Here is a 13,036-nt window from a genome sequence, read left to right as displayed (position 1 = left end):
TGAGGACAGGATTTCCCAGGGAGCTGGGTTATCAGTGGAGATTTGGGGAAAATGTGTAAATTTAATTTAAGTATGAGCAGAAACTCCTTTTTTTTAGTAGCAAGATATAGAGACCTCAAAGAGCTCTTATGGTCTTAGAAAGATTTTTTTTTTTTTTTCCTTTTTCTGCAAGTGAATCATTTATTGAACTCTAAATGTGATATCTTGATTATGCAGTGTATTGTAGGCTTATCCATGGAAGTCTACATGTACAGCTTCCTATCATAATGACTCTTTAGATTATTTTTTCTATCTAAATATTTTAAATATATATTACTGAAGTCTTAATGCTTGCTGGCAGTCTTAAGTATGTTACTAGATTAAGTTCCCCAATACATTTTTTTTTGAATTTTTAAGCAAGTTAGCCACCCACTACTCCTGTTAAGACAAGGAAGATATTAAAATGGCCAGATGATGAGAGGTGTAGTCAAAGACTTCTTTAAAGCTCCCTCAATTTTTTTATCTAGGCAGTTCCTAGGTGTCTCATGGCCCTCTAGTGGAAGGGATGCTCAGCTGGACCCCAAGACAACTTCAGGATTTACTTGGGAGATCAACTCCCAGAGGGGATTGCTTGTTCACAGGTAATCTTTACAGTCGGGATATATAAGGTGATACTAAAACAACAGCATCTCTGGAGTTTCCCAGGTATTAGAAATACAAGGTGCTATCAAACTTGTGATGAATCAGGCACCAATAGTTTGATTTCAGGCATTTCTGTTGAGAATGGAGTTAATTTAATCTGTTTTTGTTTTAAACATCTGGCTAAATAACTTTGAAGCCAAGTTAAGTCAGAGGGTTATTCTTTTTTAACTGATTTTGCTAGTTAAACTTCTCGCACAGAAGGTATGAATGGTGCTGTTAAGTAGCAAAAAACTTCACCTCATAATTTATATTCTGTGCTATTTATTCTCCTAAAGATTTGGAGCAAGATTTCAAAGGAAGAGATGACAGTTAAGTACTCAGTTCCCATTGTCTTTCTGTGGGATATAGGTAGTTAACTGTAGTTTTAAATCTTTGAAATCGCTTCTGTCTATAGTAATTATTGCCCTTTCTGGGTAGTTTCAGTTTCTAGTACCTGTCTCACTTTTTTTTTAGGAGGGGGCCGAGCGATGGAGGATTCAGCCATTTTTCAAGCCTCCATGAATGGTTTGTTTAGGAGGGGAGTTAACTCCAGTAGAAGAGAGGAAGAGTCAAATGCAAAACTGAAGCTGGAGGTACCTGCAGTTGGTTGTCTCTTGCCTCCTCTATAATTTTAGACTGAGTCAATAACTTTTTCATTAGCTCTCTTCCTAAGTGTTTAAAAAGCAGTAAAATCAAATCAGTTCGGTAGGCACTTTTGGTCCCTGTATCTTTCGCTCTGTGTTTCTCTTTTGCTTCATCTGTTAGTCCTTTTGGAAATTACAGGAACAAAAGCATGAGCCATTGCTGGCTTAGCACCCAAAATACATGAAACACAAGCTCAGAGTAAAAGCTCAGAGTTTTGAAACAAGTTGGACATGAGCATTTGGTTTATTCTTTCATGTTCTCTTCCTAGGACTTCCGTAACAGAAATGAACCTAAGAACATTAGGCTTGTAGAAAAAATAATCCTAGAAGCATTCTGTAATATTAGTAACTTCAGTCTGCCAAAAGGCAGAGGATTAACTAAAAAGTCAGGCTTTAGACTTGGGAGAGTTTCCATGATCCAGTGGGTCACGAGTTCTTATTCTTTGCTTGATTTCTGCTGCCTGTCAATAGCTGAGGGGGAAGCAGTCTTTCATTTACAGACTAGAAGACTGTGTGTAGAATAGTGGAACATAGATTTGTTCTCTGCCAAAGGCAACAGTTTTTACTGTCAGGACATACATCTTGTCAGGATCATACATTTAATATGCGACTTGTCCATACTTATATAGTTATGAGAGTGAAAACCAAAAGGAATGAATGATGTTTGGTGTCAAGTAAGCTGCAGAGCAAAAAGTATGCCAGGATGTAGTTAAACTGGTTTAAAATGTGTTGGTTTTAACAGCCAATCTTCTGTTTCAAAAGTGTTCCGAATACATTTTATTTTTTAAATTGGAAGCTTCCCACATTTATACTCTTGACAGGGAGAATCACCACTTGATCTTGCAAAACAAAGGAAGAACGTTTGGATGATCAATCATCTACAAGAAGCAAGACAGGCAAAGGGGTATGATAGTCCGTCCTTTCTGAGAAAGCTAAAAGCAGATAAGGTAAGTAGTAGCTTCATACCTGTGTAAATCAATCTTATGGCTGCTCTTGGTTTGGGGACCTGTGTTTGTTTAAAGAAGTTCAGGATTGTGGTTTCCTCACATTTAAGCTTTAAGGAATGTCTTTTTGTTATGATTAAAGTAATTGCAAAAGGAAAAAAAAGTGCTTTATTTAGGGAAGGAGGAAATAAGACCCTGAGCTTCCGTACACTTACTTTTAGTTTTTGTGCTAACTAAAAGAAAGTGTTAGGAAAATATCAAGTGGTCTTGTATTGTTGGGGTTAGCTAGGATGTTCCAAAGCTGACTCTCAGGTAGCTGAGGAAAGAACTATTTTGGGTATCCTAAACTATGATCTCCTCTTTAATTATATATTGTTTATTGTTATTGTGTTGAATGAAAGAAGCAGTCAGTCTAAGCAGTATAAAGTAATACATAAATCTCTAATGAGGCATTCTTTCGCTTCTTGGAGTACTGTTTAATACTGCAGATAGGAAGAGGCCATAACTGAGGGTCTAAGGGTTAACATACTGCTCTAGCATGAAGAACAGTCTTCCTGCCTATTGATTGATAATTTAAAAAGAGTTAATGTTTTCTTAGTATCCATCAACACTCAGGCAGAGTGTTGTGCTAGATATTAAGTGCTACCACTGATTTGTTACAATTTCTTGAATTAAATATACATTGCATCAAGATGCTACAGTCTTGGCTTTAACCCTGTGGCACTGTAACTATGCAGTGATTATTGACCTGAAGTGGTTTGTACATGTCACTGTGCTTTGATTATTTAGAAAGAGTTCAGTGCTCTCATCAAGAGTTGTATCCACATAGTGTAAGACAAAAAAGATCTTATCTTTATTCATAGACGCTTTGGTATGACTTAAAAACTTCAGTTACATGAGTAATAACATTTACTGACATTGTCATGTGCGGTGTGGCAGTTCATACACTTATGGATTCTTTAAGAAGGGCTAATGCTGCCTTGATTCTGGATTAGCAGCAAAGTTTCTAGAAGACAGTTCTGAAACAAATTTACTGATTTGTAATATAATTTTAGAAGGGTTTCTTTTCCTTGCAAATTTATTGGAGGTGTGTAAAGACAGGAAATGAGAAAAATTTATGAAGATTTATCCCTCACTGTCAAGTTTCCTGAAAATTTTAGTTTTCATCACTGTCCTGTTTATTATACAATCTGTTCCTGAAAATATAGTTACTTACTGGTGTTTGTTTCTATATAGGAATTCCGTCAGAAGGTGATGCTGGGAACTCCTTTCCTAGTTATTTGGCTGGTTGGTTTTATAGCAGACCTAGACATTGATTCTTGGCTCATTAAAGGGCTGATGTATGGTGGCGTTTGGGCTATGGTACAGTTTCTTTCAAAGTAAGTGTTTTACTGGGACACTATCTGTTTAGTGTGCATGCAAGAAGTATTTTGCTGGCTTCTTTATTGGATAGATAACCTTAAATTTCCATTTGTTGGAATTGGTCTTTATTTCTGCGAAAGATCTTGTGCACCTATAGTTCCTGTAATGCTCTATTGTCTTGTGAAATGTGGAATTATCCTGGGTGAGTACCACTAAGCTAACAGAAGCTAACAGCAGAAGAGAAATTCAGTCACTATCCAGAGGAGGGTGCTGAATGTCTGTCTACAAAGAGCTATCAGCATGAATATTGCAGAAAGCAGGCAATAGAAAAATTGCTATAAAGTAATAAAGACAGTGTGCAAGTGTACTACTAAAACTGTTTTCTTTTAATAAATTAAAAGCACAAAGACATCTAAAGAGATTTATGGAGAGAAATAAAGTCAGAATCAGATTTTGTAGCTTTTGGTTTTTTTGGAAATTAGTGACTAAAGAAAAATGCTGCTTTCTAGTAGTGTTTTTTGTACATCTAGTTACCCAATCATAAAGACTTGTAGTTGTATTTATGATTACTTTAAATGTCTGTAAATGCACCTACAAATACACACACACACACATGTGGTCATGTTCCAGTGTATTTTCAAGATCTGTTGACTACACCATCTCTCGTTTGCTTTTCATTGTCATGTGCGGCCAAAATTGGAGAACTTGTTGTATCCCCATGCTTAGGAGCTTTCTGCTTTTCTTTCTGTGCAAAGAGGGAAATACATCTGCTCCTTAAACCAAGCGCAGAAGATTTTAGTGAACTTAGTAGACCAGGAGGGAAATGGAAGGTTATCAAGCTTTTGCAGGATCTTGGAGATGATCTGTTTAGTCTTTTTGTCACCTCTGAGGCTGTGTAATTTCCTGGCCTCCTCCCACAAAAAAAAATCTATTTGTCAATGCAAATCCTTAACTGTGCCTCCTACAGAAAGGAAGGACAGGATTTCTTCCAATCTCTTGAGATCTGTGTTTTGTCAAGTTTCATATTTTGGCCTAACTGACATGAGTTCAGAATCAACATCTTTATTTTCTCTTATCTGTTGCTTAATGTTTAGTATAAATCCTTTTTTAAGTGTTTGACTTAAACTTGTATCCAGGTTTGACTTAAACTTGTGCTGTTATTCTAATAGTATTTTCTTTCCCTATAGAATTTTAGCTAATCTGCTTGGCTGTGTTTTTCTCCCTATTTCAACACACACAAAAATGCACAGAAGTCACTGAAAGAAAGATTAGTGCAGAGTAACTACTGTGTGTCCAAATGTATATTCACTTATTATTCATCAGTTGACCTCATGATCCTTACACGGTTTTCTCCAAAGACCTAAGGAACTTCCACTAGAGAAGAGAGAGATACTTTAAGGGAGTAAAAACGTGAAATGGAAACTACTCCCTGCATACATTTGTGCCTGAGGCAATCACCAGCACAAAAAACAAAATGGATCAATATCAGAATGCTTAGGCAGATTATGCAGAAATTTTAGGGAAGTTAGTTGGTTAAAGTGTCACTTTCCATAGGTTTTGCAGCAATTTCTTCTTGAATTTGGAGTAGCCTAGTCATTCACCTAGTTTGTCTCAACTGTATTCAGCTTTATTCAGAAGAGTCTTTAAAATGCAGAAGTGTAAAAAAGTGAAAATAATTCTGATGGCTTTTTTTTTTTAAGCAATGTAGCAGCATTTTATCTTAGAACTTGGCAAATGTAGTGACATATGGGAAATTAATTAGTCTGGATCGGGTTTTTTTTTCAACTTTTAATGGCAACTGTAGCAGAAGTAAAATATTGAATAATCTGAAATATTTCAAGTATATAAGGTGATAACACCAAGGTCTCTTAAGCTTTTTTCTTAGTGAAGTAATTTTAATGTCCAGTTTTCATTATATGGGTTTCCAAAATGTCTTTAGCACTGGAATCTCAAAACTTAATACAGTTTGTAGCCACTGTCCATGTTGCTAAGAATCTCACAGGTTCCTAACTGCTTTCACGCTGTAGTTTTAGCATGAGTATTTAGTCATTCTGCCTGTCTTGGCAGGTTGAAAAAGGGAATTTCTCATGAACAGAAAAGTGAGGAAAATGTATTTATGGCATATTTTACAATATCCCATATAGTACATATTTTAATAGGAACAGTTTTCTTGAAGCATTAGTTCAGGATTTTTAATAAATCAAATCTTTATAAATCAGAACTTACCATGTGACATTTTTCCTACATTACAGGTCATTCTTTGATCACTCCATGCATAGTGCACTGCCTCTTGGAATATATTTGGCAACAAAATTCTGGATGTATGTGACGTGGTTCTTCTGGTTTTGGAATGATATCCTTTTTTGTGTACAGTAGCATTTTTTTCATGTTCATAGTATGACAAATTACACAGCTATATCCTGCATATAACAGTAAGTAAACTAATAAAAATTTGAAAAAGGGAATTGCCACTAAACATTGTTTTCTATATTAATGGTAATTATTTTATTGCTTTAAAAATGTGCATGCTATTGCTGTGCTTTGGTAAGTAAAAGATTTTCCTCAAAATTTACTTACAGTAGTCTGCAGAATTTCATGTGCTTTACCAAGTTCTTATGTGGAGGAAATGGTAGCAACTCTTTAAAATATTCTCTGGCTGTGAGGTACACAATGTAATTGACTGCATTTTTTAGACACTATCCTGAAAACCAGTAGGCTGCTTCGTGGTCTGTCTCAATTCCAGTGGAATTGGTTTCATAGTTAAATCTTCCTAAAGATTTTGAAAATTCCATTTTGTACAAACTTCAGATACATTTCTTAACTGTATTTTCAGTTATTTTGAAAATATGTGTATTAACAATATCGATTCACTGTATTATCATATTTTTGTGGTTTTGATTGTCTAGATATGAATTTCCCTTACTCATGGTGGTAGAAGTTGCTTCAGAGTTAGTGGGGAATGTTAATTTTCCATGGCAAGGAAATAGAATCAAATTTTTAAACAACTTTCTTGGGTACTGTAATTTCAGTAGCCAAGAAAACAAAGTAGAAATTCAATGTTTAATACAGTTCTTATAGTTGTAAATAATTGAAATGAATTTTATGAGGATGTTGGTTTGGATTTTATAGAAATTGGTTTTCTTTTCATCCTGAAATGAATTCCTATGAAATAGGATAGTGGAAGTGCTTTTGTTTTGGCATCTTCTTGGTTGTTCTGCAAGCCTAACTAAATCATCTGTGTATTTTTGGGTTGAGAACAGAGAGGAGAGCCTGCTTCCATGCTACCTTTGGCTTCCATTCTGTCAGTGTTTGCAAAGATGCTGCTGTGAATAGCAGTCCCATGCAACTGGAAATGGCTGTTATGGCATGTTTCAAAAAGAACAAACCCAACAGCTTAAAAATTAAAATCTAGTTGCTGTTAAGTTAAAAAAAAAAAGAATGATACCAATATTAGTATGTCTTGAAACAGTTATTTAGAAAAGTTGGTCCTACTACCAGTCTGTCTGCCTGGCCTGAATTTTGTGTTTTTACTCAAATTTACTTGTGGCTGCAGAATAAGAAAAATGAGTACAGAATGAATATAGAAATATTTTAAAAAACAGTAGTTAGAAATAGCAGATTATGTTAGCGAAAGCTGTTATGTGTTTTGGATTGCAAGTGTTGAGGTACTGTGAAATGCATTCTTGTGCTAACGTAACATCAGCTTGGACCTAATCTAAGAATGTGTCCAGCTTTGATTTAAAGTCCTTGACCACATTAAAATGGCTGTACAAGCAATACAAATTGATGATGGCCTGCATCTTGTGTCCCTTAAAGCTGGCAAATCTTGAGGTTTTTATCCTGAAGCTCATATTTCATTCATGTATCTACCAACTTGCTTAGATTTTAATTTCTGTTAGTCATTCTGATTAAATAGCTTGAAGTTTGGCGTAGTTTTTTTAAAAATCATAGAATAATCTTAATTCTTCGCTAGATGTATAGACAATTACCCTAATAAAATCTGACTTCAGAATGTTAATAAAATACTGTCCTGCTTCTGTCCCAAGCTGGTGTCTCATAACCTCTGTAAATGCATGTAAGTAGTGGTCTAAGACCTTCAGTTACTAATTACTTTCATTAGAGCTGACACAGTTCTTTGACAAGCAGTTTTAGAAACCAAGTGCTTGGGGCCATCTTCCTTTAATTGGTGATTTTTAATTGGAGGTCTTTGTAATAAGATTCTAAATTCATTCTTCTTCTGGAAAATTGCCCTGTAGCTTTATTGCTAGAAGGAAATTGCATTCCTCCTCTATTTTCATAGTATGAGGCACAGCATTGTGGTTGGATGAAGAATTCCTGTATTTTTACAGCTTTATATGATTGCTTACAGCAGACTAGAGTACTGCTTTATATTTTGTAGTGTTCAAGTGATAAAACATGTCCTGGTAGTTTTCACAAATTCAGACTGTCTTTTACTTGGGGAAGTGAATTTTTAACCTCAGACAGCTATCAGGAATTGCCTTACTGGAGCTTTATATTATAAAAAATATAAAGATCTTAATTGCTCCAAGTGCAACTTTTAATACTTAGGTGTTTGGTAAGAATTTTCTTTTCTTGTAGATATGTTGAAGGTGTGTGGAAGATCATAAACTCTTTTGTATTTAATCCTAATGGGACAGAAAAGGGCAGTTAATGCAATGTATCATAAAGAAAAATAAAATCAAGGATTTGCAGTGCATTTTCTTGAATTTAGGTATGGTCACATGAAAAATAAATCTCGAAATTCTAAGATTTAATTATGTGTCTTTCCAAAAGCCAATATTGAAAATGTACTGAATTTTTTGTAAACGTTTCTATTCTATTGGTATTTCTCAGCAGCTTCTGAGTCTGGTGTATCTGATAAAGTAGAAATCCTGTTCTTGCAGGGAATGAGGAATATGATCTGTGTATTTTTAAATCTGTATATGAGTTTATGGTCCTATGCCTCCCTGCCACTGTTTTGTTGTATCCTGTAACTATATTTTGCCTATAACAAAGGATGGTTATGTCTTGCATTAGTGAATTCTAATTTTCTAGTGTTTGCAGAGTAGGACCGAAAATGCCCTCAAAAATCCTACGCACTAAGTCACTATGTTTTATTTTAGTTCTATTTTTAAAAGAAAAGAAAATTATTTAAAATTACACTTTCAATAATGTGAGGCTAGAATTTCACATTTCATTATTTTTCTTTAGTATTTATAGGTAGAACATTCTCTTGTGTCCTGTAAATGTCCTACCAAGATTATATCTCAGTTGTTCATGCAGTCTTTTCAGTTCCAGCTGAACAAATACTGCTTGTTATGTCAAAAAGTTCTTACACTGCTCTGTTTTTCTAAGATGTCGGTTTGTTGTAATTCACAGTATTCACGGTGGTCTTTTTTGTTTCTTCTGCTTCCATTTGATACAAATGGGAGTGTGCAGTTTTAATTAAGCAAGCTTTATTGCTGTCTCATCCTATTTGCAATGCTGAGATTATGAGATAAGGTAATTTGTATTTTTTAAAATAATTTTTCATTGACTAATACTGTATTGATTATCTCATTTCAAATATACTTCACCAATTGATGGGGTCTGGCTTAAAGAACACAAACATTGTACACTTCTTCAGTTAGGGATCATTTCAAAACTGGGTGTAAGAGAATTCATGATTTTTATTCTTCCACAAAACTGATACAATTGCATAGGATTTTAAAAACTGTAACAAGCTAATTGGTACAGCTAAGCAGTTAAAAAAATTATTACCAAATATTAGTTTCAGTAAAAGAGCAAAAAGTTTTCATGCAGAAAAAACCACATCAGCAGTCATCTTACTACAGGAACCAAAGACCCCAAAAATCCAAACTCTGGGCCCAGTTGTCCAGAATTTCTATTCCCATGTCTAAATACTTCTCCTAAAATTAAAAAAAAAAAAAGTTTAAAAAAAATAATTCTGGCATGGAGGAGATGTGCTGAGTTTATTTGCAAGCTAAGGGATTCTTTTATGTCAGATAGAAAAGAAGTTAAGGAAGAGGGTTTTTGCAGAGCTTCAGTTAATTACAAACTGATTTTGTCTAATAAATGTCTAGTCAAATGAGGCTTCTCATATAGCTGTCTGCTGTGACCTGCCTGGACTCTTAGATCCAGATGTACAGCTCTTATAAACTGGGGATTTGGAGCAGCTTTCTTACAAGGAAAGGCTGAGGGAGCTGGGCCTGTTGACACTCAAGAGGAGATGACTGAGAGGAGACTCCATCAATGTCTGTAAGAAAATGAAGGGAGGGTGTCAGAGGATATTTCCAGACTCTTCCTAATTGTGCAGAGCAGTAGGACAAGAGGCAGTGGGCAGAACCTGATGCACAGCAAGTTCCACCTGAATATGCAAAGGAGCTTCTTTACTGTGAGGGTGAGCATGCACTGGAACAGATTGCCCAGAGAGGTTCTGGAGTCGCCCCTCACTGGAGTTATTCCAGAATTGCGGACACAACCCTGTGCTGTGTGCCCTGGTATGACACTGCTTGAGCAGGAAGGTGGGACCGCATGATCCACTGTGGTCTCTTCCAGCCTGACACATTCTGTGATGCTATGATTCTGTGAATTAGCAGGTTTATTAGCATATATTTGATCTCTGACAGCTTACACTGGCTGCAGATTCTTCTGTGCAGGAGAAAAGGATTTTTGGTTAGTCAAAAGGGCACATCTGGGTCTATAATGTGCATTTTTGCTTGATTTCAGACTTGCATGATGCCTGATAGCAGGAAGCTGCATGTATTGGGGCCTTTTAAATGGACTACAGTTCATGATGAAAAATTGACTTATCCCATGTTTACCTGACTTAGGGGTTGTGTGGTGCTTGTTTGATTTTAATTTTCTTTTTAATGAGATGACCTTTTCCATTCCAGTTCCTGGAATAATTTTCAGCATCTTATACTTGTTTTAATAATGAAAGGATGTCGATCAGGATTGAAAGTAGGAAGTGTTTTGGGGTTGTTTCTGCTTTGTCTCTCAATGAAAACTGGGGAAACTGCATAAAAGGAGCAAAACTGGTGGCAAGGCTGGAGGTGCGAATACCTGATACATTATGCATTTTGCAACCCTAAATAATACAGCAATGCACTTTGTCCTTGTGTAGCTGTAAAGTAGTATGTTACCAAAAAGAGACACTGTCTCTAGAGAACTAATTCCCTAATCTGAAGCTATTGCAAACCAACAAGGGTTTCTTACATGTGAAGAGTTTTGAGACATGTCTCAAGTTGCTTAAGATCTCTTTCAGAGTAAACTTCAGGGGGGAGTTCAGCATGATTTTAGATACCTCTAGTGTGGGCATCTGTATTGAAGATTAAACATTCTTCATGGCCAGTGACAAAAACTAGCCACTAGTAAGCCTCTGCTTCACTTATATAATTTAAATATCTTGAAACTGAAGATAAGATTGGACATGGCTTTTTTTCCTTCCTGATGTCTGTGAAGCCATACTGAGTGGTTTAAAGTGGGTGAGATGAATCCTACAGCTGAAGTTGTTTATCTATATCACATGCTGGAAATACCCTGGAGAAGAAAACTTTAATTGTCCTGTAGTCTCCCAGCTCTAGCACCGAAGACCTTTATCTGCCATTATTTACCCTGTCAGCATTGCACTCATCTGATACCACAGTGATAAAAGGACAGGGAAGACAGGCTCTGTGGAGCATCTGTTACGTTCTCGCTGTATTTGTGGGATTAAAATGGGGGAGGAGTAAGTTGACACAATGGACAGCTGCTTTGTTACAGGTTATCCAAATTTAAGTTAGTAGAAAAACAATTCTAGTAGAAAAGCATTAAGGTTATAAAAACCCTCTTAGTCTTTTCTCACATCTCCTTTAAAAGTCTAGACATGACGTATGGTATGGGTCATAAAATTGGTTCCAGTTGTATCTTTATTGTTTGTAATGGTTGTCTGATTAAGGTACATTTAATGGAAAACTACCTTTCACTGTTAAAAACCCAGCGATTATTTTAGTATTCTAAAGAAAATGTAATCTATCTCTAGCTAAGCAATTCAGTTGCACCAGTTTATTCTTGGCATCAGGTAGCTTTTGAAAAAAAAAAAAAATAGTAAGGACTTGGATTGTATACATTTTGAAGTTGGAGCTTTTCATCTCTAATGTATAAAATAGAGCCATGAGTGTTTAGGTTACAGTATAGTTGATGTTTTTTCCCCCCAAGTTATAAACTTGCAGGAAACATCTTGTTACTGAAAAGATTAATTTCCTTTAGTGAGCTGATATTAGCACTCTACTATATAAGATACATTATGAAAATTTTAATTTAACTTGCCAATATTTTTTATTAGAAATTCACAGCAAATTCCTTGCCCCAGTAGGAGAAAAACAAAAATAATTTGCGATACACTTCAGATAAACAACCAGACTTTCTTAGCATTTTAGAAATCAAAGCCTGCTTGTATTTGTTTGTATTTCAGGGTTCTTTTGCATTGCAAGCTATTTAAATCTGAATGTATCTAAGTTACTCAAAATACAGTGTAATTTGGGTGTGTAGTGCTTTCTGCCTGAGTACTAGGTGTCCTTTTTGTTTGGATAATGCTGTAGAGGCTGCCACCACAGATTTGTCAAGTAGGGCATCTTCTTATAACTGGCAGCTTACAGAAGGTGTCTTTAGTCAGTTTTGTTAGGTCTTTTGTAGGTTTATGGGAATAAATAATTTTCCTTTTGTGGAAGAGAAACGTCTGAAGTATTTGGCTTTTCAGCATCACTGCTAAAAATGTTTTAATTCTCTCAAGAAATGTCAAGTGCTCTAAGACTAGCATGTTACATGGCAAGGCATTGAATGCAGGAAATGTATTTTAAAACAAATGGTTATTTTCTGTCTTTATGGTAAGAGATTTTATAAACACTAACAGAATAATAAATCCTGTGGTGTTTTAAGTATTAGACATATTAGTATGTTAAAAATAACTTCCAGTGATGCAAAATATGTGTTTTGCCTTATTACAGGACCCCAGGTTTCAGACAGTACCTTTCTTGGAGATAAGTGGCGTTGGGACATGATTGCCATGCAACAGTGGCCATTACAGCAAAATTCCATTTATGGATGGAAACAGCCCGTCCTGTGATATCACAGGAATGTCAAGCCACTGAAGACATAGGCACTCAAATGTCTGTCTTATAAATAGAACTCCAAAATGTTTATTCTGAAAACAGGAAATAGTTATTAAGAAGATAAATTTCATGGGATTTAATTTAATTAAAAGGAAAACAGTTACAAAAACAGAACTGTTGTTATTGATCTTTTAGAAGGATAAATGGTTTAGAAATACTTTATGGAATAGATGATTCTTAAAAGTGTTAAAGGTTGAGCAATGGAAAATGCTGAGTACTGAACTAGTTCTTACAGCAGTGCTGAATTTTTATTAATTCTGAAGACAGTGACTCA

The 13,036-nt window shown here is 35.4% G+C and overlaps 1 protein-coding gene across 2 annotated transcripts in view; it reads left to right on the top strand.

The window, feature by feature from the left end:
• LOC131591777 (palmitoyltransferase ZDHHC17) overlaps positions 1–13,036 on the top strand; it is a 64,714-nt gene that overhangs the window by 38,267 nt on the left and 13,411 nt on the right. For both annotated transcript variants that reach the window (XM_058862822.1, XM_058862821.1), the window contains exons 8-10: positions 2,126–2,251; positions 3,485–3,627; positions 5,863–5,965. In XM_058862822.1, the coding sequence (XP_058718805.1) occupies positions 2,126–2,251; positions 3,485–3,627; positions 5,863–5,965 (372 nt within the window). The remainder of the gene's footprint in view (positions 1–2,125; positions 2,252–3,484; positions 3,628–5,862; positions 5,966–13,036) is intronic.

This window comes from Poecile atricapillus, chromosome W (genome assembly GCF_030490865.1).
Source record: "Poecile atricapillus isolate bPoeAtr1 chromosome W, bPoeAtr1.hap1, whole genome shotgun sequence".
NCBI lineage: Eukaryota > Metazoa > Chordata > Aves > Passeriformes > Paridae > Poecile > Poecile atricapillus.
This window is presented reverse-complemented; position numbering and strand designations above follow the sequence as displayed.